At 36.7% G+C, this 27,165-nt stretch overlaps 1 protein-coding gene and 1 non-coding gene across 2 annotated transcripts in view; one reads left to right on the forward strand and one right to left on the reverse strand.

Annotated features, from left to right (window-relative positions):
- PPIL4 (peptidylprolyl isomerase like 4) overlaps positions 1-23,675 on the forward strand; it is a 37,062-nt gene extending 13,387 nt beyond the window's left edge. The window contains exons 8-13 of the mRNA XM_019425017.2: positions 757-881; positions 3,286-3,352; positions 5,009-5,120; positions 9,421-9,517; positions 13,968-14,115; positions 19,853-23,675. Coding sequence (XP_019280562.1) covers positions 757-881; positions 3,286-3,352; positions 5,009-5,120; positions 9,421-9,517; positions 13,968-14,115; positions 19,853-20,104 — 801 coding nt within the window. The 3' untranslated portion in view covers positions 20,105-23,675. The remainder of the gene's footprint in view (positions 1-756; positions 882-3,285; positions 3,353-5,008; positions 5,121-9,420; positions 9,518-13,967; positions 14,116-19,852) is intronic.
- Positions 23,676-24,364: 689 nt separating this feature from the next.
- Positions 24,365-24,466, reverse strand: LOC128777872 (U6 spliceosomal RNA). The gene has a single exon (XR_008423186.1). It is a non-coding gene; the product is annotated as a U6 spliceosomal RNA (small nuclear RNA).
- Between the last annotated feature and the right edge of the window lie 2,699 nt (positions 24,467-27,165).

Genomic DNA, 27,165 nt, shown 5'->3' on the forward strand with positions numbered 1-27,165 from the left:
CCTTCAGTTAATTATTTAACATTCTTGAATTTTATTTTACTCATTTTTTTTTTTAATTTTTTTTTCAACGTTTTTTATTTATTTTTGGGACAGAGAGAGACAGAGCATGAACGGGGGAGGGGCAGAGAGAGAGGGAGACACAGAATCGGAAACAGGCTCCAGGCTCTGAGCCATCAGCCCAGAGCCTGACGCGGGGCTCGAACTCACGGACCGCGAGATCGTGACCTGGCTGAAGTCGGACGCTTAACCGACTGCGCCACCCAGGCGCCCCTTATTTTACTCATTTTTAAAATGGAAACCACACAGTTGTTTTAAGAATTGGCAGTAGTGTGTGTGAAGTGCGAAGCATGGTATTCACAGAAAGTCAGAGTCAGACAAGTATTAGCTATTAATACAGTATGGTTTCAGATTTTGCAGTCTTATTTAGATTTCTTTTCCTGAGCCTGTAGTTTCTTTCTTTCTTTTTCTTTTTTTTTTTTTTCGTTTTTTAAGTTTATTTATTTTGAGAAAGAGAGAGCACACAAGTGGGGAAGGGGCAGAGAGAAAGGGAGAAAGAGAATTCTAAGCAGGCTCTGTGCTGTCAGAACAGAGCCCAAAGCGGGGCTCAATCTCATGAGCCACACAGGTGCCCCTGAGCCTGTAATTTCAAATGTAAATTCAGTTGTTTAGGGAAATCAGCATTTTGGGCATACGTAGGGTAGTTAGAATAGAAACAACAAAGGAATTGATTTATATTTTTGTTTACTTACAATTTAGGTGGGAGACCTACCTGATGCAGATATTAAACCTCCAGAAAATGTGCTGTTTGTGTGTAAATTGAATCCAGTGACCACAGATGAAGATCTGGAGATAATATTCTCAAGATTTGGGCCAATAAGAAGGTAATCTTTAGAATTAGTGATTTTAGAAAAACTAGGTATTGGTGGTTTTCTAATGACATTTTTGGATGAATCTGTGAACTCTAGAATTTTGTACTGGTGAATTTTCCAGATGACTCTTTTGCATAGCAGGGGAGAAAAAGATGTATTTATATGTGTATGTGTATATATAGAAATATACACACACAAATACACACACACATATATCATTGAATGATTCTCCCACTTCCAACAGACATTTTCAGTCTAAGACAGGAAGCGAATGGAACAGTTTAAGTAGTTCTGTAGTATTCTCAGTAATCTTTAATATTTAAGATGCTTATATAAGTTCTCCCTAGAATTACCAGCAATCTATGTCAAAATTAATTTTTTTCTTTTTTGAGTGGTCTCCACACCCACCATGGGTGTTGAACTCACAACCCTGAGGGCAGGAGTCTCACGCTTTACTGACTGAGCCAGCCACGCACCCCTATGTCAAAATAAATTTGAATCTAAATTTTCCCAAATGTTTTTCTTTTGCTAATAATGCTTTCTTTCCCTGCATTGTTAATGTAAAAGTCTATGAAGCTAGTATTTCTGTGAGAAAGGGAAATATTCTTGAGGAAGGTCAATTATACAGTTGACCTGCATGGTCAACTGCAGGTTTGAACTGCATGGAGCCACTTAGACACAGATTTCTTTTGATAAACACAGTATAGTACTATAAATGTATATTCTCTTCCTTATTATTCTTAACATTTTCTTCTCTGTAGCTTACATTATTATAAGAATACAGTATATAATACATGTAACATACATAATATGTATTAATTGACTGTGTTATTAGTAGTTAAGTTCTGGGGAGTCAAAAATTATATGCTTATTTTTTACTGCAGGGGAGGGGGCTGGGACCCCTAACCACCATGTTGTTCAAGGGTCAACTGTAATTGATTAAAAAGTATTATTTTATGTTTAGAATTTCCTTTTAGGTTATGTTTTGGGGCTTTTTATTTGTTTTTTTGTTTTTGCCTATGAAATCATTCTTTATTCTTCCTGTTGAAAGAAAAATCTTTCCATAAATGGCTACTCAACTTTATTCCTCCACGTACTTATGGTATATCATATTTACAAAAAATACTCCTATATTGCTACTTTTTTTTTTTTTTTTAATTTTTTTTTTTTCAACTTTTTTTATTTATTTTTGGGACAGAGAGAGACAGAGCATGAACGGGGGAGGGGCAGAGAGACAGGGAGACACAGAATCGGAAGCAGGCTCCAGGCTCCGAGCCATCAGCCCAGAGCCCGATGCGGGGCTCGAACTCACGGACCGCGAGATTGTGACCTGGCTGAAGTCGGACGCTTAACCGACTGCGCCACCCAGGCGCCCCATTTTTATTTTTGAGTTTTAGATATTATATACTGACTTCCTGCTGAGGTGTATGAGGATTTACGTCTCTTCCTATCCTCTCCATCTTCATTCATACCACCTACTACTTTGATTGTGTCATAGTTTTGGTTAGATCATTATTCCATATTTACATTTTAATATATGTAAATGTCATAACAGTTGATCCATATGGTATAATGTGATTACTTTTCCTTTGTCTCACAATGTTTTATTTCCCTATTCATTTCATTTCCTGTTTTTAAAATGAGACTTATGGTATGTGAGTAAATGGGCAAGCCAGGTGATTTCAACTCCTCTTATTGGCCCTTTTACTTGATTGTTAAGATGGATTAGTTCTATTTAATAGCTATAGCTATGAAGTTTAATTTGAGCTTGGTTTGTATTAAAATTCAAGGGCACACCTGGGTGGCTCAGTCAGTTAAGCGTCTGAATCTTGATTTCAGCTCAGGTCATGATCTCATAGTCATGAGATCAAGCCCGTTGGGCTCCGTGCTGAGCATGGAGCCCACCTGGGATTCTCTGTCTTCCTTTGCCCTCCCTTGCACACACGCGCGCTCCCTCTCTTTCTCAAGAAAATAAAAAAATAAAACCCTACAAAGTATAAACTTATTAAACATGTACATGTGTATGAATTTACATACAGTAACATTGTATACTACAGTATACATTTTGCAGTATCATTGTATACTCTAATTCATTTACATTTGGACTAGAAGTGAATAAAGAAAGAGTTTTTTTAGCATTAGTTTGCTTTTGGCATGGTAAAGTAAATACTGTTATTCTTTCTTCAGTGCATTAGGAATTTAGGCCAAGATTGGGCATTTAGAGTAGAATTTAGATAATTTAGTTACTACACTGGTGAACTACTTTTTTTGAATTGTTATTGAAGAAACTGGGAGAAATATAGTTCCATGAGTTTAACTTTGACTTTTAATAAATGGCGTATTTTGTTCTTCACTTTTGAAGAGTAAGAGTAAATGCTTTTTTTTTAAAGTCACTTTTTTCCAAACTTTCTTTCAGTTGTGAAGTTATCCGGGATTGGAAGACAGGAGAATCCCTTTGTTATGCTTTTATTGAATTTGAAAAGGTAGGTCATTATATAGATACATTAAGTTTATATTTATTTTGCTCTTATATAGTGTTAAAGTATGAAAAATTATAAAATTTTTCCAGTCTCTGAGATTAGAAAATTAATTTGCCCTTTAGGCACCCAAGAAAAATAATTTTATTATATGCTCTATTTAAATAAATACAACATCTGTTGGTGTTAATATATGTACCTTTAGTTTAGATTCAGGTACAGTCTGAGTTAGTGTATCTTTAAAACTTTAAAGTTTTAGGTAATGTCTTTCATGTTGTAGAAATGATTTTTCAGCATTGTTTACATAGATCTGTAATTGAATAATAGAGAACTAGACTGAGTATAAAGTTCTAGGTGTTAATCTGAGCTCTGTCACTATTATATGATATTTGACAGTTTATCTGGAACTCTTATTTCTAGATATTACCCTCCTTATAAATAAAACCTGAATATTGGATTAGGTGGTACCTTCTAGATCTATAATAATAATGATGAGAGCTTATGTTATTCAAATAGCTTTCTTTAAGCCAGGTGTTACACTACCTGATATGCATTTAATCCTTACAACTCTGTGAGAATAGGTACTGTCCTCCTTTTCCAAATAAGTAAGTGGAGACACATAGTGGTCATGTGACTTGATTAAAATTATGCCCCCAGTGATTACCTACCATGTACCAGATGATGTTCTAAATGATATAGATACAAAGATGGCTAAAGCTTTGTATCCTCATGGAGTTTATGATCCATTTAATTCTTGACATACATGGTAAATAAATATGATTGTAACTAGGTTTTATTTTTTTGTCTGCTTCTCTGAATTGCCTCTAGTAAGTTGTGAGCAGACCAAAGGATACATTTCCAGGAATATAGGAGATAATTGATCAGTGCTGGGTTGAAATGCATCATTCCTAGTGTTCAGATGTCCGAGATGGAAATACGGGGTTTCAAAGTTGCTGACGGGAAGAATCCTTATGTAACAAGGACCTTGGTATCTCAGGCCCACAGTCCATTATCCACACCATTGGGAATAGCTTTGTTTCTGATTTCAGGCTTTTTCAGAACTTAGGTAATTGTGTACGTGTGTGTGTACACACACCTGTGGACTGTGTCATACTCCTCTGGGTCAGCACTCCATAATCAATCACAATTTCTGGACAGAAATGAATGCATATTCATACCAAGTGGAATAAATTAAGTCCATAGTCTCCTGTTAGGAGACTGTTTTGGTGTCAAATGGATTTTAACACCAAATTTATAAAAACAACTTTGAACTTTCAGGATATTTTTGGGTTTTGAGTAGAAGGGGTTATGGACTTGGGGAACACAGTTTGTAGGTATATGTATGTCCACTACAGTCAGACTGCCTCAGCTCACGTCCTGGCTCTCACCTTTGCCAGCTGACCTTTGGCAACTTCTACGCCTTTCTAAACTGATGTTTTCTCTTTGAGAAAATGGAGATGATAGCAGGTAGTAGTTCCTCATACACTTGTTACCAGAGTTAACTGGGGTCACAGGCACAAAACATTTAACGGCATTTCGCGTGTAATAAGCTTGCAAATGTTAGTTTGGGTAAAAACAAACTTTTGTATTTTTAGTATTTGTTGAAGCTGCAGAAATCTTTTCCATAAAGATTTATGCTTGAGTTTTTATAATTACTGTCAGGAAGAAGATTGTGAGAAAGCATTCTTCAAAATGGACAATGTACTTATAGATGACAGAAGAATACATGTGGATTTTAGCCAGTCTGTTGCAAAGGTTAAATGGAAAGGAAAAGGTATGTTGGTTCATCTTCCTTTGTTTCTGTTCAGCGTGCCTGCTTGTGCGTGTGAGCGTGCTTGCGCGTATATCTCCTTTGACTTAGTGCTGCTCATTAGGAGAAATGTTCATTGATGTAACTTCTGCCATTTATGGTTTCACGTAGCTGCTATCGAGAATCTAAGATAAAGGGGAGTGTATGTATGTGTGTATGTGTATTTTAAGCTGATGATGAACATATTTACTGGCTTTGACTGTATTATAAATTACTTTTAACCCATTTAAACCATTGCAGATATTTGCAAAATGATGGTTGTGGTGGCTTGGTTCTTTTAGATGCAAAACAGGTTTTTTTTTGTTTTCATTGTCATATGGTGCAAAGTTGGAAAGGTCCATGAAAGGTGGTGTAAAAAACTCTCCCACTTCTGCACCTCATCTACCCCATTTCCCTTCCAACAGGTAACCACTCTCACCTGTTTCTTTATTTTCCGCATACATTCTTTGAATAGACATGCATATGTGTTTATTTTATGTTGAGAATTTTCTCTCAATGTGTTTTTTCCCCGTATATATTTTATGTATATTTATAGGTTTCTCCTTTAAAAAAGGAAGTATATATATTTTATATGTATTATTTTCAACTTTAGAAAAGGATAAGACAAATGGATGCAGGCTATACATACTGCCTTCATATCTTGCATTTTTCATTTAATAATACATCTAAGAGAGCAATTCATGTTAGTGTATAAAAGTGACAGTCTCAGCAGCTGCAGTTTTCTATTGAATGTATATATCATAATTTATTGGACTAGTTCTATTAATGGACAGTGAAGTTTCTAATCTTTTGTTCTTCTGTTTTACTGTCCCTGTGCATATGACATTGTCCACATACGCATATATACATGTCAACTGAATTTCTGGTAGTAGCATGTCAAACTTAAGATTGAATGTCTGTATGCTAAAATAATGTAAGTTTTTGATTTTTGATGCAGTATTTTTAGAAGATTTTACTTTGACAGTTATTCACCACATCATGCTAAATTTTACTAGGAATTCCAGGATTACTTTCTTTTTCTATAAAACTTTTCTTTCTTTCCCATGATTTTTATGAATTCTTTTTTTTTTTTTTTCCCAAATAAGAAAGAACACTACTTGAGAGTGATGTGCTCGTTTGTTTGGTAGGTCATGGTACCTTGTGGGAGTTCAGAAAAAGAAATGATCAATGTCCAAAGTAGGTGAGGAAGGCCCGCTGGAAGCTGTGTTCTCCGTGGTGGGAGACGGTGACGGGTCAGGGTTCCCTATAGTGTTGGTTTCTCCCATGAAACTGTCGTGCTGGATTGCATGACTAGATTTTCACACCGCTCTCTATTTTCAGTGACTCGCGAAAACTAAACGCACTAAGGTGGTGTGTTTTTCACATGTAGTAATTGCAGCTTTGTAAACAAAAGAATCAAATAAGTGTATTCAAGAACTATAGAGGAGCTGTTGGCCTAATGCACTCTAGTTCTGGTCCAGTGGTGCTAATGCACTGGCCTAATGCACTCTAGTTCTGGTGCAGAAGTAGCTCTTCTGTGGGGCTTTTTCCCCAAAGAGCTAATTTAATTTTAGCATTTGGGGCATGTGTGAAACCAGTATAATTACAGTTCCTCACCACAGAGAAAGAACTTGAAGCACAATCTTGTGAAGTGATTTATTGAGAGTCACATAAACTGATGATATAAATAGGATTTAATTTAGTTTTTGTTTTTTTTTCCTCTCGATTCTTTTCCTAACATATCCACCCACTGAAAAAATGATACTGCCTTCCTAAGTGGTTTCAATGTAGTTTATTTACAGAGGACTTTTTTTTTTAACTTTATTTATTTATTTTGAGAGACAGAGACAGTGCAAGTGGGGGAAGGGCAGGGAGAGAGCGAGAATCTGAAGAAGGCTCTGTACTGCCAGCGCAGAGCCTGATGTGGAGCTTGAGCCCACGAAGGCGTGAGATCATGACCTGAGCTGAAACCAAAAGTCAGTTGCTTAACCAGCTGAGCCACCCAGATGCCCTTCCTATGTAACATTTTAGAAAAAAATAAGTTCACTTTAAAGTCCTCTCTAAGGGGCGCCTGGGTGGCTCAGTCAGTTAAATGTCCCACTCTTGGTTTCGGCTCGGGTCATGATCTCCCGGTTTGTGAGTTCAACCCTGGCATCAAGCTCTGTGCTGACCGTGTAGAGCCTGCTTGGGTTTTCTCTCTCTGCCCCTCCCCTGCTTGCTTGTTCTATCTCTCAAAATAAATAAATAAACCTTAAAAACTTAAAATAAAATAAAATGAAATGAAATGAAATAAAAAAATAAAAATAAAATAAAATGTTATAGAGGAGGGCTCCTGGCTGGCTCCTTGGTAGAACATGCAACTCTTGATTTTGGGGTCATGAGTTCAAGCCCCACATTGGGTGTACAGATTATTTAAAATAAAATCCTTTTCTTTTTTAATATTTTCTTATTTTTGAGAGAGAGAGAGAGAGAGAGCAAGCAGGGAGGTGCAGAGAGAGAGAGGGAGATACAGAATCTGAAGCAGGCTCCAGGCTCTGAGCTGTCGGCACAGAGCCTGATGCAGGGCTTGAACTTAAAACCCATGAGATCATGACCAGAGCTGAAGTCGGATGCTTAACTGACTGAGCCACCCAGGCACCCCTAAAATAAACTCTTCAAAAAATAAAATAAAATGTCATATAGGAGACAGATGCTTTATTATTTATTTTTTATTTTTTTTGTGGTTTATTTTTTGTAACTGTAACTGTTTTTCCCCTTCCCTTCCCCCATGGTCTTTGTTAAATTTCTCAAGATCCACATGTGAGTGAAAAGGGAGACAGATGCTTTAGCTTCACATGCCATCATAAACATGTTTATTTGTTAACTGTAGTTAATTTTGAGATAGTTTTATGTATTATGGATTCGTATTTAATAAATTGAATATATACTCTATACCATTCACAGTGCTAAGTACTTTGTCTTATAGCTCTGTGAAATGTAGGTATTATTTTCAGCTTACAAATGAAAGGAATATAAATGAGTTTCAAAGAAGTGGCTAACCTAGGACCTTCCACTAGAGTCAGGATTTGACCACAGAACTTTTCACTTTAATCCATTGCTCTTTCCATTATACCGTAACTGCCTCATCCATAGTGAAACTCCTGACAAGCACAGAATCTTTTGTCAGTGATGAAATGGTACCTGTTCGTTGTAGTTATCAGTGTTGTAATGTGTGCTGTTGTCTATTTCATGTTCACGTGAAATACTGTGAAATGTTGTTTACTGGCCATTTTTGTTTCAAGAGTCTCTGGAATTACCAGGTAGATTCATTTTGTTTTTGATGCTTACCTACTTCTTTTATTCCTATTTTCCCCTTTGTTTAAAGAACCTGATGGTAGGTTGTATGTAGGATTCCCAATCAAAACACCTCTCTGTGTATCTGCAGTTTGCTTTACTTGTATGTTCAGTCTTGGCCCTTGTGTACAAAGCCCTCCCACTAGAAGCACTTCGTCATGGTAGTTGAGGGGATAGGAAAGGCAGGTTGGTCAGCAGGTCTAGGACTGAATCTCCATCTGGTAGGAGAGTAGGCTTGGGAGTCAAGGGGCTGCAGAGGATGATGCTCTTTCCCTGCCCTGCCACTGAAGGCCAGTCAAGATAGAACGGTAGGTCCTATTTTTCTGAAGGGATTGTTGATTTCATTTTTGGCACTCGGGAGGAATAAAGGTGCTCTTGAGCAAGAACTTGAAAGCAGACACAGTTTGTCTTTGGTGTTCTTGCCAACCCTCCCCTCTCACACCCTTTAGTGAATTTCTGTGTGGATCCTACTGTGCCCTATCTGCTTGGTGCTCTGTTGAGATTTTAGTCTGTCTCTTTTGACAGATCAGAGATCTTTAAAGCCTTACTTCTTCCAAGATAAGTCTCTCAGATCTCAGACTCCAGTCTCAAGCCATCAATTTCCTTTGGACCTAATTTTCTTATGGACTCAATGGTTCTCCTTAAACACCGCATTATTTCCCAGTGAAAGTATTCATTGTGTAATTTAGGATTGAAAGTTTGATGTTGTAATACTCTCATAAATTGTTAGGTGGCAGCATAGGGCTACCTAGCAAAATAGGTATCAGATTTCATTTAAAAACGGTAATGGAGAATGAATTACTAATCTTCATTCGTTTTCTGTTCCTCAGTATATATGCTACTTATAAAATAGCTCATGTTATACCTCTTATAAAATAATTTTTGTTCTTTGATAAATTAGGTGAGTTTTCTTACTAAATTCTTTTTTTCTTTTTTTTTTTTTAATAAATAGGTGGGAAATACACCAAGAGTGATTTCAAGGAGTATGAAAAGGAACAGGATAAACCATCTAATTTAGTTTTGAAAGATAAAGTAAAGCCCAAGCAGGAGTATCCTTCACAAGAACCAATTGGTGGATGTAGACCATCCACTCTGTGTAGAGTACTATGTGATATGTTATAAGTCATAAAGTCTGTAGAAGACAAGGTTCCTGAATCCAGATGGTTTGTGAAGACATCATTTAGTTTATTGTTAATATTTTTTCACCATCTTACATATACTTTTCCCTTTTTGGTACTTTCTCTATTTTATGGAGTTTACAGTTCAAAGAGATCTTTAGCCTAATTCTTTTCCCTCCTTACTCTTAGGTTAAGGTTAACACTTATTCTGAAATCTTCAGGTAAGATTTGTATTTTCTGTATATAATTGTAATGTTTTCAGTTCCCCATAGTCAGAAATTTTCTTCATATAGTTTAGCTAAATTCTTGGTGTTAACCTTCCTTGTAATGTTTAACTTCTTTGGAGATGGTAAATGTGTAGATTAACAAAATCCTTTTGTTATTTTATATGATTAGGTTGCTTCTTTCTGCTTAGTACATTGTCAGTCTAGCAACAAATATTTATTTGGCTCATACTGTAAGCAAGAGTTGATTTTTATAGGATTAAAAAGAAATTCATTGACTTGACCATTTAATTTAAGTTTTTTGAGGTTTTAGGTTGAGAAAAAAATCCGAGACATACTGCTTACATTATGTCATTTCAATTTTTTCATTGATATTCTCATTATAAATCTATCACTCTACACATTGCAAAAGTTATTTCTTTTGTGATTCTTTCTGGTAAATGGTTTCTTTGTTTCCTAATTTCTGTTAGTAATTTAGGGATTCTCTTTTCCCACACTGCCTTAGACATTTCCTTTCCAAGTATTCATCAAAGAAAGATGAATATCAGGTTGACTTGTTATATACTCATTTAAAAAAATGTGTTGACTGTCTACAATACATGAAACATTGTAAGGTGTAACAGCTGGATAAAGCTGAAATACCCTGACATAATCAACATGAGGAGAGGCTTTCACATGCATACACAGCAAACAGTAAGCTAAGTTCCAGTCTAAAAAGGTGAACATTAGAGGAGATATGATTGAAATATTAAAATTATAAAAGGTGTGGATGGAATACACTTGAGATTTATTTAACAAATCTTTGAAATTAAATTTAGACTTACTAGTAACTGCAGCTGGAAGAAGGGAAGTGGGTGGGACAAATAAAAGGAAGTATAGGCATAGAGTATAAAGTACAGGGAGGTGTCTTTCCCTCACAGAGGTAAGTAGGTCAGGCTGCAAAGAAAGAATATGTAGTATTAAAATGTTTTAAATTTAAGATGATAGATTACTGAAAGTTAAGAAAGGAAACCAGGTATGTTTGAGAATAAATCTGTAGCCCAGTGCTCTCCAGTAGAATTTTCTACAGTGCTAGAAAATATCTCCACCATCCAGTATGGCTAGTAACCACATGTGGTTTTTTGAGCATGTGAAATGGACTGAGGAACTGTAAAGTTTGTTGAATTTTAATTAATTTAAACAACCACATTTGACTAGTATTGAAAAATGCTTGCCTTCAGTCTTTTGAAATGGATGGAGAAGACAGACATGTCCTGATGTAAACCGTTGTTAATCATTCTCAAACAGGATATTGAACAAGAAAAAGGAAATTCTTGAGTCTGACCAAATACGGTGGTCTTTATGTTGTTGGTAGTTGATAGATTTCACTTCAGCAAGGCATTTATAATCTCAGGTAAAATATTAGATTGGTAGAACATGTGTTTATAATATGTAAGAGATAAAAAACAAAAAGTATAACTAAGAGATATATTGTCCTCATTCTATATTATATGTTACTTTGTTACTATGGCAAGGAAAGGAGATTTAGAGGACAATGTAATAATCTGGTAAGTTTTTTTTATAGTAAGTTTTAAGTTACAAAGTCATGGTGGAGATACACTTTAATGGATCTTGAAAAAAAAGAAATTGCTGTAAATTACACTACTACTAAGAAGATTAAAAAATAGAACAAAAGGAAAGGCAAGTTTAACTTAGGGTAGATCTCGGGAAGTAACTGTGGAAAAGAAGACGGGAGATCTCAAATTTGTGTTTAACTGGAAAGATTTGGCATCTACAAGTGTTGACTATAGTAGTGAGCAGAAGATAGTAGCTAAGCAAGGGAAAAGAGATGTGACAAATGTCACGTCTGGGGGTATAATAAATAATCTACAGATACTTACTTGGCATCTGATGTATACTAAGCAATAAAACATAGCCCCTGCCCTTATAGAACCTTACGTTTTATTGTTGGAGAGGGGGGATGAACAGACCTTAAATAATTACCGTGGATCAAATATAAATATGTCTGTAGTGTTGTTAAGAAGTGCATTTGTGGGATATGGGGCTTGTAGAGGCAAGGAGTCAGGGAACACCCTCGGGTAACACTAAGAGAAATGACAAAAGCTGCAACTTGAATGTGAGGAGAGGAGGGCTGAGGTGGGATGCTGTTTTCTCTAACTTGATCCATCATTTCAGAAATACGGTTTATATCTGGACCCACCACAGTCCAAGGATAGCCATTCACGCGCACACATAATTGAAACAAACGCACTGGTATTTTTCCGAGGCTCCGTATACTCTTTTCTGTTCTACGTTATTACAAAGTGCTGGCCGTGACCCACTAAGTGGATTTTGCTCCCCATTGACAGGTTACAGTCAGCAGTTTGAAAACCGCTGCTTAAAGCATTTTGGACAGAGGGAGCGGCATGTGTAAAGCAACACAGTAAGGTGAAATGCTGGGCAAGGGCTACCAAATTTGTACCTGAAAAAAGAGAGGCTCCAGAAGCTACTCTGGAAACTGTGACCTACTATAAGGGAGCAAAGAAGTTAGAGATGATGGAGTGACGTAGTGGATGGTGCAGGCTGATTAGCCATCGCAGCCATCTTGTGAAACCCAGAGGGTGCAGCGTTTTCCTGTTCCATCTTCTGTAGAAGTGAGACGTCCCTGAGGAAAGCGCAGAGCTGCGGCAGCGTGAGGGCAGACCTGGAACTCGAGTCCTGAGGGAAGTGTGTCTGCGATTTACTCTAGTCCCACCTGCCACTAAAATTGCTCTGCATGCGGGCCTTCTTCAGAAGAGTTTTTTTTTTTTAAACCACTATTCTGACACTTGTTAGCCTTCTTCAAATTCTATTAGAATTTGAGGTTATTTTCAATAGAGGTTGTAATAGTTTTACATTTTCTCTTATTCTAAGATGTAATAGTACATTAGAAAAAAATACTTACCTCTGTATTAAAATACATTATCATAATTTTCATAACATGTTTATGTGAAATTAAAACAAGATTCATTCATGTATATAAATATTGAATCACCATGTTGTACACCCGAAACTAATACAATATTGTATGTCAACCACACTTCAACTAAAAAAAAGAAAAAAGATTCACTCGCAGTTTACCACCTAGAAAAATGATGCTTTTTCTCGTTCCTTTCAAGTCTTCATCTTTTATGCTTTGTAAAGTTAACGATTACCATATGGTATAGACAGTATTTCAATCTCTTTTCACTTTTAATTTTTCATAAACACCTTCCCAGGTTTTTTCATTGCATTCATTTATCATTGCTAGTATCTTTCTTTGCAATAATCCATCATGTTGAAGTTCTGCAATATATTGAAGACTATCTTCATTACTGTGCTTTATGTTGCTGTCAGTTTGTTATTAAAAATAATCATTATATATGTCTTTGTTCATTTAACTTATTTTAATTTTTTATAAATTCTTACTGTAATTTAAATATGGTAGTTGTGGGTGCCAGCGTGGTTCAGTCGGTGAAGCATCCGGTTAAGCTCCAGTCATGATCTCACAGTTTGTGGGTTTGAGCCCCGCACCGGGCTCTGTGCTGAGCGCTCTGAGCCTGGAGCCTGCTTCAGATTCTGTGTCTCCCTCTCTCTCTGCCCCTCCCCTGGTCATACCCTTTCTCTCTCTCTAAAATAAATAGACATTAAATAATAATAAAATAAAATAAAATATGGTAGTTGTTGCTCTGCATTGCTAAATTTCCTCCTATAGGGTTGAACTAATTAGTACTTCAAAGGAAGAGTCTCCTGAATGTACCTTTTGTCTTATGTAGCTCCTCTGCCATTGGGGTTTGTAATACCTTCTTTTTTTTTCCAATGAAACATGTGCCTCCTTTTCTAAGTTTTTTCATTATTGACAAATAGGTTTCCTTATTTTTTGCTACTTATATTTTATTTGTGGACACATGTTTTTTGCCCACCTACTTGCCGATTGTTAATTGCTTATTTAAGGTCAGGGTTCTTTCCATTTTCCCTGACTATGTAATGAAAGAAAATAGGAGTTAGTTTTGTATTAGAAATAAACTCTATGCTTGTGAGCTGCTTTTTGCTTTAAAAAGTTACCTTTAGCCTCATGGCCTCCTTTGTTTACCAGATTCTTATGTTTTGATGTATTATCAGCGTCAGTTCTCACATCTGTCCTTAACTAGCTGCTGCAGTGCGAAATACGATCTTGTACTAGATGAGCAAGCAGAGGATCCGAAATCAAGTCACTCCCACACAAGTAAGAAACACAAGAAGAAAACTCGTCACTGCTCTGAAGAAAAAGAAGATGAGGACTATATGCCGATCAAAAATACTAATCAGGTACTTCGAGTGTCCGGCCTTAGCTGCAGGGGGGTAACCATTTTATCCCTCTGTACATTACATCTTAGCGACGTAAGTTAGGGACTAAGCATATAGATCTGGACAGGGTGCGTATGTTCTAACCCCAGTGGTTTCATTGGGGTTAATGAACTTTAATTGTCAAGAACATATATCACAAATGATAAAAGATTGTTTTCAAAGTAGCTTAGTATATCATTTAGTTCCATATTGCAAAACAAGTGTGATTTCCATACATGTGGACACTAATTCCCATCAGTGTGGTTATGCTGAAAAAGTGCTCGTTTATCATTTTCATTTATTACCAAGTGTTACGTATAGTACCGATAGCTGTTGAGGTTTTCAGGCCCGTGGAACATGTATGCGTTTCTATATTGTGTATCTGAAATAAAAACAGCACTCATAATTAACCACGTGAGGACTTCTCAGCCAGGCCCTGGTTGATGCAGAGATTTTAGTAGGCAAAGGTGAGAAGGGAGAAAATTCAAGATGGTAAGAAGGTCAAGCAGAAATGCAGAGGAGAGCTGTGTATGGTTGGCAAAGTAAGGGATTGGCTTCGGAAAAACTAGGTGTACATTTCGGCACGGCTGTTCGTTGATGTGGCCTCCACAAGTTAGTGAGCTTTCTGAGCTACAGTTTCCTCCTCTGTGAAATTGAGATTATATTTACCTTATAGGTATGTTGTTGAGATTAAGGGAAGGAAAACATGGGTGCACACATTTTCTACACTGGGTATTATTACTTTTACTGTTACAGTCAAATTAGTGTGTTTTAAATCACTTGGAATAGTTTCTGTGGTAAGGCCATTAACTAGATTGATATTTCAGTTTGTTTCTTTTCGATGTTTAGGGATTGCTTAAATTTTTTTTGTTTGTTTTTTAGTTTTAAAAATCACTTGTATGGTTCCAAAGTAAAATCTATAAAGTGGTACAAACGGAGAACCTGTCCCCTTCCCTGTCCCCTGTCCCCTTCTGCCCCCAAGGTAACCATTTAATGTGCTTCATGGGTTGTTCTTCATTTTTTAAAAATTTCAGCAGACACATATTTTACATATATTCTTAGTTTCCTGTATTCTAGATAGCATATGTTCCTACTTCTTGCTATTATCTTGTGTATCTTTTTCCATAGCCTTTCTGCTGTTTAAAGATGGCCATCATTCATGACCTGCCCTCATTTTTCAAGTTACACCTTCACTCAGTTACTCAATCCTCCAAATAATAGGCACGTGAATCCGTAATAGCTAACATCTTGTGTGCTTACGGTGTGCGGTGGATGCGATTTTCCCCATCTCACAGCAGAGAAAGTGAAAACTGGAGAGGTTAAGCGGCTTGCCTGGTTTTGTACCACTGATAAGTAAGAGAAGCGCAGTGTAAATCTGGACGTGTACTCCTAACCACTCTGCTGCTGCTCTTATCTGGAATATATTCCTGGCCGTTTCCTCTCCTAAATTCTATTGCTATGCTAATATAGTTTGTCCCCTAGTATAATAATCCAGTGTGACCTAATGGAACATCTGCCTCTTCTTACTAATGTCTCTACCCTATCAGTTTAGCCTAAGACCACCCCAATCTTTTAAAATGGTGGCTGCGTCCCGTCTCTGTGAATATTTAGCAGATTTGCCACTAAAACCCCTCGGTCTCTACCCCTGCTTCCTCCTACCACCACACTCACCATGTGTTCCTTTTAGCTGCAGTTTCTCATCTTGCACCTGTACATGGAATCTGGAATCAGTGAAATCAGGCCTGAGATATACTTTGGTGTATTTGAAATCATCAGAGGTCCAAAAAATCCAAAAGCTGGCCACATTTTAATTAAGTCTGTGATTCCCTCCTCTTCTTGCAAATCGTTTTTATCTTCTCTTTGATTACTTAAAACTTTATAATAGCAAATACTTTTGTTTTTTGGCAAGGAGTAAAAGGCATCAAGTACTCTTGGGGGGAATGTTGTTAGTATCTTTCAAATAATTTTAAGTCCATTGGTAATTATAAAATTGTTAAATTCGGGGTGCCTGGGTGGCTCGGTCGGTTGAGCGTCCGACTTCGGCTCAGGTCATGATCTCACAGTCCGTGAGTTCGAGCCCAGCGTCAGGCTATGTGCTGACAGTTCAGAGCCTGGAGCCTGTGTCTCCCTCTCTCTCTGACCCTCCCCCATTCATGCTCTGTCTCTCTCTGTCTCAGAAATAAATAAACGTTAAAAAAAAAAAAGTTAAAAAAATAAAATTGTTAAATTCTAAATAATAATCTCCTAACTTTATTTCTCCCCTCAAAGTATATTAAAGCAAATGTTTTTGTATTTTGTACTTGGTTATTTTTTTTTAAGTGTATTTATTTATTTAGAGACAGAGAGCGTGGGAGGGGCAGAGAAAGGGGGGAAGAGAACAGACTCCACACTGTCAGTGCAGAGCACAACACAGGGCTTTATCTCACGAATGTGAGACCATGACGCGAGCTGAAATCAAGGGTCAGACACTTAAATGACTGAGCCACCCAGGCACCCCTGATTTTGTACTTTGATTTAGTATACTAATCAAATTTTCTCTTATTTTTTCTTATACTAATTTTCTCTTATTTTTTTTCCCAGGTAATAGCATCTGTATTTAAGATCTTAGTGGGCCAGATTTTTTTTGTATTATTCTGATCTTTATCCTTTTGAGTTCAGTCTCAAAAATATAATCACTAAAGGGGATTTTCAGTGCTAGATTATTTTCAGGTATAGCTCAGATTTTCCTATTTATTGGTATTTTGCTTGGTAAGCCTAGTTCCCTAAGAATGTTTTAACTTATTTCTTGAAGTTCTTTGTTTTTTGTTGAGTGACAGACTTACTACTGAATTCGAAAACTTCTCTGTTTAATTTTTTCACCTCATGTCTTTATTCCAAAGGTGGTTACTATGTTGTTGAGGTTTGGGCTTTACTGGGGTTCCAGGAAGTGAGTTCTCGGCTGTGGGTTTTGCCTTGCTGAGAAGTATTCATTCTGGCTGTCAGTCCTCTGTGGCTTTTAAGGTGTTTATTATTCTTATAATTTGGGACTCTATTTTTACTGTCATTTTAATCATTTAGTATTATTTTAGTGATTTAGATTTAACTAAACCTTTGATTGAGTCCTAAAGACCTGAGCAAGCATGGCTCTTAGTTTAGATTTTTTTTGGACTGCTTTACATGAAATCATTGGATAGGTTAAGGTTTAAATTGGCCACTTAAAAAAATAAATAAATAGGACTTTTTAATGGTGTTTTTTCTTTCCTTTTTAGCCACATGCTAGTTTAATCATTTTGCCTTATGTCTTAAGTGTATAAATTGATAGAATGTTTTCTTAAGATTTTTTTTTTCAATGTTTATGTATTTTTGGAGAGAGAGAGCAGGAGAGGGGCAGAGAGACAGGGGGCAGAGGATCCAAAGCAGGCTCTGCACTGACAGCAGAGAGCCCGATGCAGGGCTCGAACTCAGGAACCATGAGATCATGACCTGAGCCAAAGTTGGGCGCTTAGCTGATTGAGCCACCCAGGCACCCATAAAATGATATAATTTTTTATAGTCTGTACTGGAAAGACTTAGAGCTCATCGAATTAATTTCTCTCACTTTAGATATAAAGTTCCTGACCCCACAGGCCTGTGAGCCTTTTGAGTTTAATCAGAGAGCTAGAACTTTAACATTATTTTGATTCAGTCAGGTATGAGGTTTTTTTTCATTATTCTGTACCACCCCCTTTTCAATTTTATATGTCAAGTTACTGCTCAATTGAATAATAATCTCCAACCTGTATAGATCTCTTGAGTCTCAATTTCTTTATTTCTAGAATGAGGGTAATATTGTGCCCCCAAAGCACTTAGCACTGTGCTAGCACATACATACTTAAAGGATCTGTTCTAATATGACTTCACCCAGCCACCTGAAGTTTCTCTTTTATGTACACAGTGCTGATTTCTTCCTTGCTCTTTGGTTTTCACTTCCACTCTGTGCATTAGCCTTCCTGCAGCCAATCCACAGCCAAACCCACTCACTCTTTGAGGTTCATCTCCAGTCCTAACTTCTCTATGAAACCTCCCCTGATAAATCTAACCTCAAGATTATTTGTTTGACACATCTCCTAAATGGCAGAGACCATTTGAACCGAGAGCTGCCTGACTTCAAAGCTTGTGTATCTTTGAAAATACTCCATCCAAGTAGGAGAGGTTTTAAGGCTTCTGCCCATTTCACATTTTCAGCTTCCTCAATTTTTTCAAAAAATTAAGTACTGTGTAGTCTTTTATCTCTTTCTCTGTAATTTTAAACACTCAAAGCATTTAATTGCCTATTTGTATAATTGCTGAGGACTTTAAAGAGTTACGCATCAGCTAAGCGATCTCTCCATCTTAAAAGTTGGTTGTCTCAGCCAATACAAGAATTAAGTGTACAGACAGAATAGTACATAGGTATTTACATTTTGTGTATGTTACAGGAAGCACCAAAAAATTCTTTGATCTGGGGCTGTCATGTTTTGCTAGAAAACAGTTGGTAAAGGGTTAAACCACATAGTCATTCTTCTACTTTGGGGACTCTTTTAGAATGACAAGACCTATTGGGATTGTGTGGGAAATTATGAATCAGTTTATAATGTTGTATTCCACAAACACTGATTATAACAATCATGTTAGATCTGTTTTCACATACGACAATCTCCATGCCGGGTGTCACGTACAGTATCTGGACAGTGTATGGAATAATTATGAATCTTTGCTTACAACCCAGTCCTTAACCATGGGTATTCATCACTCTAGATTTTAAACCTTGATATTTATCTTGACTATAATGTCTGTGGTGATAGAGTTGGCACCCTTGGGAGCTCAATCCTTAGGATTTTGCCTTTCCTCTGAGAGAAATCTGTTAAGGAAGTTGGATTTTATGAACTTATCTCTTGAAAGAGCATCGGCTCTGGTCTCTTTAGATTTCAGCTACTTGCTGAGATACTCACTTTAATTAGGGGTAGAACACAAGCAGAAAGAGAATTGTTTTAAGTAACCCTCTTCTGTGTGTGGAAATTACTACTGTTAATTACTAAGAATGGAATTTAATGTACCTACTCTATTGTCTGTCTTAAGGGCAGTGGAATTTTCCATTGTTTCTTAGCTCATTTTAAGGATATATGTAAATAAATGATTTTTAATAAAAACATACATCAGTGTAGTGTAAACAAGGAAAATTTATTTGAAGATTTGGAGAGGAGCTGTTATAAAATAAACACTTGAAAAATAATGAGACCAAAGTATGCAGTATCTGTTTTCCTTTTGGACTGACTGACTTGTCTAAAACCTCTCCTGGCTATCTCTTCTTTTAGGGGTAAAAGTTGGGCTTTTAGGGGAATTTTAGTAATTCCATTGCCGATCACTTGGGAGTGAAGAAGGGAGAGGTAGAAAGGTGAGCAGCCACAACCAGAGTTCTTGGTGTCACGATTTTCTCTAAAGACTTGTTCTGTTTTCAGCTGGATGATTTCAATTCTTGGTTTTGGATCTGATCCTTTAGTTCAGCTGAAATAGTAGATACAAAGCAATGAGATCGATAAGAAAAATGGTTAAGTCTCTTTGTGAATTATTTTTGCTTTCTGATTTACAAGATTCTGGGCATTGGTGGTAGTGTTCCAGTCTGAGCTGGTATAGCTCCTTGCTGAGTTTTATTAATTGACAGTGACTACAAGATGATTCTTCTACTCATTCACCTGTAACTGTCTCTCCATTCCTTTGACAGGATATCTACAGGGAAATGGGGTTTGGTCACTATGAAGAAGAGGAAAGCTGTTGGGAGAAACAAAAGAGTGAAAAGAGAGACCGACCTCAAAACCGAAGTCGTAGCCGATCTCGAGAAAGGGACGGCCACTACAGTAACAGTCACAAAGCCAAATACCAAACAGACCCCTATGAAAGAGAACGGAGTAAAAAGAGAGACCGAAGCAGGAGTCCCAGGAAATCCAAAGATAAAGAAAAATCCAAGTACAGATGAAAGACAGAGAATCAGACATGGGTGGCTAATGTATTTACTGTTGTCTAACTTGGAGCACCAGGTACTCAGATATTGTGTCAAAGCATCAGAGACTCTGCTTATTTTTTTTTCACACTAGGGTTATGGCCCTTTTCGATTAATACTGATTGTATAGGGCACAGAAAGACAATAAAAAGTTGAACATTTTCTTTGTATACTTTTGTACACTAATTTTATTGTTATACATAAATAGTGGTCTTCATTTTTCAAGTCTTTCACATTTTCCACTCTTCTCTTTTTTAAATGAAGTATTTCATACCTACAGAAATCCACAGATGTGTATATATAAGGTATAAAGAATAGTAAATATTTGTGTACCCATGAGCCAGCTCAAGAAATAGAGTATCACCTGCATTTTAGAAACCCTCTGTGTGTTCTCTCCTCACGTGATGATTATTCTGAATTTTCTATTTGTCCTTCTCCCGCTTGTTATAGTTTTACAACATATGGATGTATTCGCAAATAAAATGTTAAGTTTTGTATGTTTTTGAATTTTATATAAATAGCATAATGTATGTTTACTTCTGTGACTTGCTTTTTTCAGCTTAGTATATTTTGAGAGTCATTCATTTTTATTGCTTTATAGTGTTGTATCAATAGACCACAATTTATCCATTCTTCTGTTAGTGGACATTTGGGGTTGGTTTGTGTGTTTTTGTTTTTGCTATTGCAAACAATGCCGCTGTGACCATTCTGTATATAGGAGAGATATCGCTTGCTCACACAGTATGGAAATCCTCGTCTTTGCAAGATAATGCCAAGCTATATTCTACAGTGGCCGAACCAGCTTACACCCCGACGCGCGTTATGTGACTTACCTTTGTTTCGCATTCTCTCCAGCACTTCTTAGTTTCCCACTTTTCAATTTTGTCAATTTAGTGGACGCTTAGTGGTATCTTCTTGTGCTTTCCAGCAAGAAGACTGCTATTATTCTTATATTTGTTCTCATATATGTAACTTGTTCTCTTCCTCTGGCTGCTTTTAAGGTTTTCTCACTGCTGTTAAGAAATTTGATTATGATGTGCTTGGTGTAGTTTTTTCATCATTCTTCTGCTTGGGCTGTTTACCTGTGGGTTTCTGGTTTTCACCAGGTTTGGAAAATTTGGGGCTATTATTTATTCAGTTACTTTTTGCTGTTTTCCCTCCTCTCAGCCCTCTCCTAAGACTCCCGATTACTTGTATGTTAGGCTGTTTGAAGTTGTCGCACGTTACACTGATGCTCCATTTGGGTTAAGTCTTCTTCTCTGTTCCGTATTGAATAGTTTCCATTGTTATGTCCTCACATTCATTAATCTTTTCTCCTGAAGTATGTAATCTTCTCTCAATCCCACCCAGTGTAGTATTCACCTCAGACATTTTTAATTTTAGAAGTTCCGTTTGTGTCTTTTTTATATCCCCCATGCCTCTCCTTAACATGCTTATGCTTTCCTCCCTTTTTTTTTTTTTTTTTTTAAACACCCAGAGTACATTAATAATAGCTGTTCTAATGTACTTGGCCATTCTATCATCTGTATCATTTCTGGTCTGTTTCTATTGATTGATTTTTTTCCCCCACCCATTATTGAGTTGTAATTTACTTTGTATCCCTGGTAATTTTTGGATTTTACGTTGTTGTACACTAGAGTTTTTGTATTCCTTTAAATATGTTGAGCTTTTTCTGGAACATAATGAAGTTACTTGGAAACAGTCTGATCCTTTCATAGCTTGCTTTTAAGCTTAATGAGGCGCTAGGGCTAATTTGGCTCACCACGGGAGTAAACCCTTCTGAATACTCTCCACTATGCTTTGTCTTTTATGAGATTTCCCCTCTCTGGCTATGGGAACAAGAACTATTTTGAGCCCTATATGAACTCCCAAATTGTGCTGCCTGTTCTTTTCTGGTGGCTCTTTCCCACCTTTGGGTAGTTTCCTCATGTGCATACACTGATTAGTATTCAGCTGAAGACTCAGGCAAACCCTCTGTAGATCTGGAACTCTCCCTTTGTAGTTTCCCCTCTTTCCAATTCTCTGCCCTACAAACTTTATCTTGGCTCTCCTGCATTCTCTGCCCATGGAGACTCCCTATCACCACGCTATAGTGTGGACACTGTGCGGTAACCTAAGACAATTATTGGACTTGCCTTGTTCTTCTCTCAAGAGTCACTGTCTTGCACTGGCTGTTGTCCAGTGTCTGAAAAACTTTGTAGTATATTTTCTGTACAGGCTTTTAGTTGTTTAACATGGGGAAGGTAAATTCTGCTCCTGTCACTGCTTTCTGGCCAGAGTAGAAATCTTAGTGTTTAAATTTGCATTTCCTAAATGCTGACAAGGTTGAGTATCTTTTCATATGTATTATAGTCATTCTTGATTGCTTTCTGTGAAAAGTTTCACATGTCTTTTGCCCATTTTATGTGAAGTTGTCTTTTTATTACAGATTTCTTTGAGGAGTTTTTCTTATGGATACTAATCCATTTTTACTATTTGATGTTGTAAACATTTTTTCTCAGTTTCTGGTGTATTTTCTCACCTTTGTATTGATATGCTTGGAAGAGCACAAGTTGTAAATGTCCCCTCAACTTTGTAATATAAAAAATTTCAGGAGTGCCTGGGTGGCTCAGTCGGTTAAGCGTCCGACTTTGGCTCAGGTCATGATCTCGTGGTTTGTGAGTTCAGGCCCTGCATCAGGATCTCTGCTGTCAGCACAGAGCCTGCTTTGGACCCTCTGTCTCTCTCTATATATATACCCCTCCCCCACTAGCACACTATCTCTCAAAAATATTTAAAAGATTAAAAAAATTTTTTCATATAAACACAAAAACAATGAACATCTATAAGCCTTCCATCCAGATTTAACAATTAATAACAACTTGTTGATCCAATTTGAAAGTAAATTGAAAACATGATGAACTTTAACCTTTCAGTATTTCACCATGCATTTCTTAAAAAGCAAGTGTCCTATATAACCACGATATTATTATCACATTTAAGAAAATTAACAATAAGTGCACTTGACTGGCCCAGTCTATAGAGCATGAGACTCTTGATTTTGAGGTCATGAGTTGGAGTCTCATGTTGCGTACAGAGAAAAGAAAAGTAACAATAATCCCAGAATAAATAATATATAGTCTACATTTGAATTTCCCTGAATATCTCAAGAATGTCATTTTTAGGTATTGATTTGTTTTTAATCCCAGACCCAACATTCATGCATCACATCTTGTTCTTGTCACTTTATTCTCTTAATCTAGAAGAGTTTCTTATCCATCCTTCCCACCTCAAATGACATTGACTTTTTGAAGAGTTCAGGCCAGAATATTTCTTAGAGTGTTTCAGATTCTGGAAGTTGATGGTGTCTTCATTGTGTCTTCTAACTCTTCTCTATTTCCCGTAAACTAGAAGTTATGTCTAAATGTTTGATTAGAATTAGGTTATATATTTTGGGCAGAAATCTTTAGGTTGAATGTCAAATTTATTAGCCTTTCTCTGTGTGTTTCGTGTTTTTTATATTTTGTTCAAGAAGTCCTTAATAAAGATATTCTCCTATATTCTAAAAGTTGTAAATAAAGCTTTGTTTTTTATATTAAATCTTTAATCCACCTTGTATGTGTGTATGTGTATGGTGTGATATAGCAAAAAAAATCTTTTTTTTTAACATATGGATGTAGCCAATTGTCCAAAACATTAGTGAATAGATCATGTATATTCCCTGTTGATCTTCTATCAGGTAAGTTTCCATATATGTGTGGATTTTGTTTCATGGGCTCTCTCTTCCATTGGTTTACTGTTTATCCCTCCACCAATACCACACATCAACATTTCTATGGCAATAGAAAGTATTTAAGCAAGCCCTCCCCCCCGCCCCCGACCTGTTTTATTAAAAATGCCTCTGCCCTTTGTTTTGTGCAATTTTGGAATCAATTTGCATGGTTTCCCAAAGAATTCTTTTAGGATTTTAATTGCATTTGCATTCAAACAATAGAAACTTTTGTGGAATAAAAACAGCAATCATAATATTGAATTTTCCTATTCATAAAATAGCTTATCTCTCCAGTTAGTTCTTGAACCTCTTAGAATTTTCCTTACAAAGCTTTTGCACTCCTTTTGTTAGATTTACTCCTAGTTTCCATATATTTTATAAGATTCTATTCTTTTATAAATTTGTTTCCTGATCTAAGAGGTCACACGTACCTTTCAACTTTTAATTTTGATATAATTTCAGGCTTACAGAAACAGTACAAAAAGGAAAATATGGAATGCTGCTCATTTTCATGTCACCCTTGTGCAGGGGACGTGCTAATCTCTTTATAGTTCTAATTCCAGTATATGTGCTTCTGAAGTGAGCACACAAGTTATATTTTAGATTACTGCCCTTCTATCCAGTCATTTTACTAAAGCCATATATTTAAAACTTATCTCCAGGGTTTTTTTGTTTTGTTTTGTTTTGATTTTGGTCTTTAATGTAGACAATAATGTTACCTGCAAATACATTGTATTTTCTTTCCCCGTTCCTATTTTTAAAATTATTTTTAAAAATATGTATACCGGAAAACCTTGGATTGCAAGTAATTTGTTCAGCGAGTGTTCTGCAAGACGAGCAAACATTTTTAATTCTAACTTGATAAACGAGCGATGTCTTGCAATACCAGCAGTATGTGATGCCTAATGTCACGTGATCACAACTGAACCAACGGTTCTTGAATTCTCTTTGATAAACAAGTGGGATTATAAGCATGTTTCCAGAATGAATTATGCTTGCAAACCAAGGTTTTACTGTATACTTATATTTAAAAAAAATTTTTTTTTATGTTTATTATTTGAGAGAGGGAGAGAGAGAGAGACAGAGAGCAAGCAGGGGAGGGGCAGAGAGAGAGGGAGACAAAGAATCAGAAGCGGGCTCCAGGCTCTGCTACCAGCACAGAGCCCGACATGGGGCTCCAACCCACAGACCGTGAGATCATGACCTGAGCTGAAGTCGGCCGCCCAACCGACTGAGCCCCCCAGGCACCCCTACTGTATACTTACTTGTAGTAGTGATGTTCTTTTAGTGTTTGCTGGCTAAAATTTCTAGTACAGCGGGGCCCAGGAGGCTCAGTCAGTTGAGTGTCAGTCTCTTGATTTTGGTTCAGGTCATGATCTCATGCTTCATGAGTTCAAGCCCAGCAGTGGGCTCATGCTAACAGTGTGGAGCCTGCTTGGGATTCTCTCTCTCTCCCCCTCTGTCTACCCTCCTGCTCTCTCTTTCTGTCTCTCTCTCAAAATAAATAAATAAAAACTTAAAAAAAATAAAATTTCTAGTATAGTGATGAAGTTGGCCTCTAATTTTCTTTTTTTGTATTGCTCTTGTCTGACTTTCACGTCCAGCTTATGGAATAAATTAGTGAGTGTTCTCTCTTTCTTTTCTTATTCTCTTCAAAGAGAAGAAAAAGATTGAAATTATCCATTCCTTGAAAATTGGGTAGAGCTTGCCTATGATGTTATCTGAACTTTGTATTTCCTTTGTGGAAAAAGTCCTTCACTACTGATTGAGAGTTCAATGATTATGGAATTACTAGCCTTTCGGTTTCTTGCAAGTGCTTTTTTTTGTTACTACATTGCTCTAGGAATTTGTTATTTTCTTTGAAGTTTTCGATTTATTGACTTGAAGTTGTTCGTAATATATGGTAGAGTTTTTATTATCCTTTTGATTTTATCTTACACCTTATGTTTTAGTGTGTCTTTGAAACAACACGTAGTCAGATTATTAAAAAAAATTTTTTTTTTATTTTAGAGAGAGAGTGAGCACGTGCGAGTACACGAGTGGACAAGGGGCAGAGGGAAACAGAGAAAGAATCTCAAGCAGGCTTCACACTCAGCATGGTGCTTGACACGGTGCTCGATCCCACGACCCTGAGATCAGGACCTGAGCCCAAATCAAGAGCCAGATGCTCAACCAACTGAACGACCCAGGTGCCCCAATTTTGGCCTTCTGATAGATGTATAGTGATATCTGATTGTGGGTTTAATTCTGTTACCCTGATTGCTAATGATGTTGGATATCTTTTCATGTACTCGTTTTTCTATCTTTATATCCTGGTGAAATATCTCTTCATGTTCTTTGCCTATTTCTAATTGGATTTCCCTTTTATTTATTTATTATTTTTTATTTTTTTTATTTTTTTACTTTTGAGTTTTGAGAGTTCTTTATATATATGTAAAGAGAGACAGAGAACAAGAACATGAGCAGGGGAGGAAGGGCAGAGGGAGAGGGAGAGAGAGAATCTTAAGCAGGCTCCATGCTCATTGCAGAGTCTGACATGAGGCTTGATCTCACAACCCTGAGATCATGACCGCTGATATCCAAGACTGGTAACTTAACCAACTCAGCCACCCAGGTTCCCCGAGAGTCCTTTATATAGTCTAGATATTAGTTCTTTTTGGATATATTGTTTGCAAATAATGTCCCAGTGTGTAGCTTATGTGCTTGTCTCTTCATCCTCTTACAGGGTCTTTGCAGAGCAGAAGATTTTAATTTTATTTAAGTTTAGTGCATCAATTTTTTCTTTAATGGACTATGCTTTTGGTGTCAAGAGTAAGATTCTTTTTCTAGCCCAAGATCCTGAGGTTTTCCTCCTATTTTTTTTCCTAAAAGTTTCAGAGTCTTACATTTAAGTCTGTGATCCATTTTGAGTTAATTTTGAGTAAGAAGTAATATGTAGGTTGAGTTTTTGGGTTTTTTTTCTTAGGGACATCCACTTGCTCCAGCAGCAGTTCTTGAAAGTTCTCTGGCTGCTTTTACGAGTTTTGTTTTTTCTTTGGTGTGATAGAGTTTCACTATGATATATCTAGGTACAGATGTATTTAGCTTTCTTAGTATATCATTTGTCTCACGGTTATTATGCCTTGTCCTGTATACTGTGTCTGATGACTTCAGATATTTTTCACTATTCTGGAAACTTCTCTGGCATTTTCTATTGCCTCTCCCCTGTTCATTCTATTCTTTTGCCACCTCAGTCAGTTTTTTTTAGACCTCCTTATTCTGTTCTTTGTATCTTAACTTTTATATT

This window comes from Panthera pardus, unplaced genomic scaffold (genome assembly GCF_024362965.1).
Source record: "Panthera pardus isolate Hobbes unplaced genomic scaffold, ASM2436296v1 HiC_scaffold_17, whole genome shotgun sequence".
Taxonomy (NCBI): Eukaryota; Metazoa; Chordata; class Mammalia; order Carnivora; family Felidae; genus Panthera; species Panthera pardus.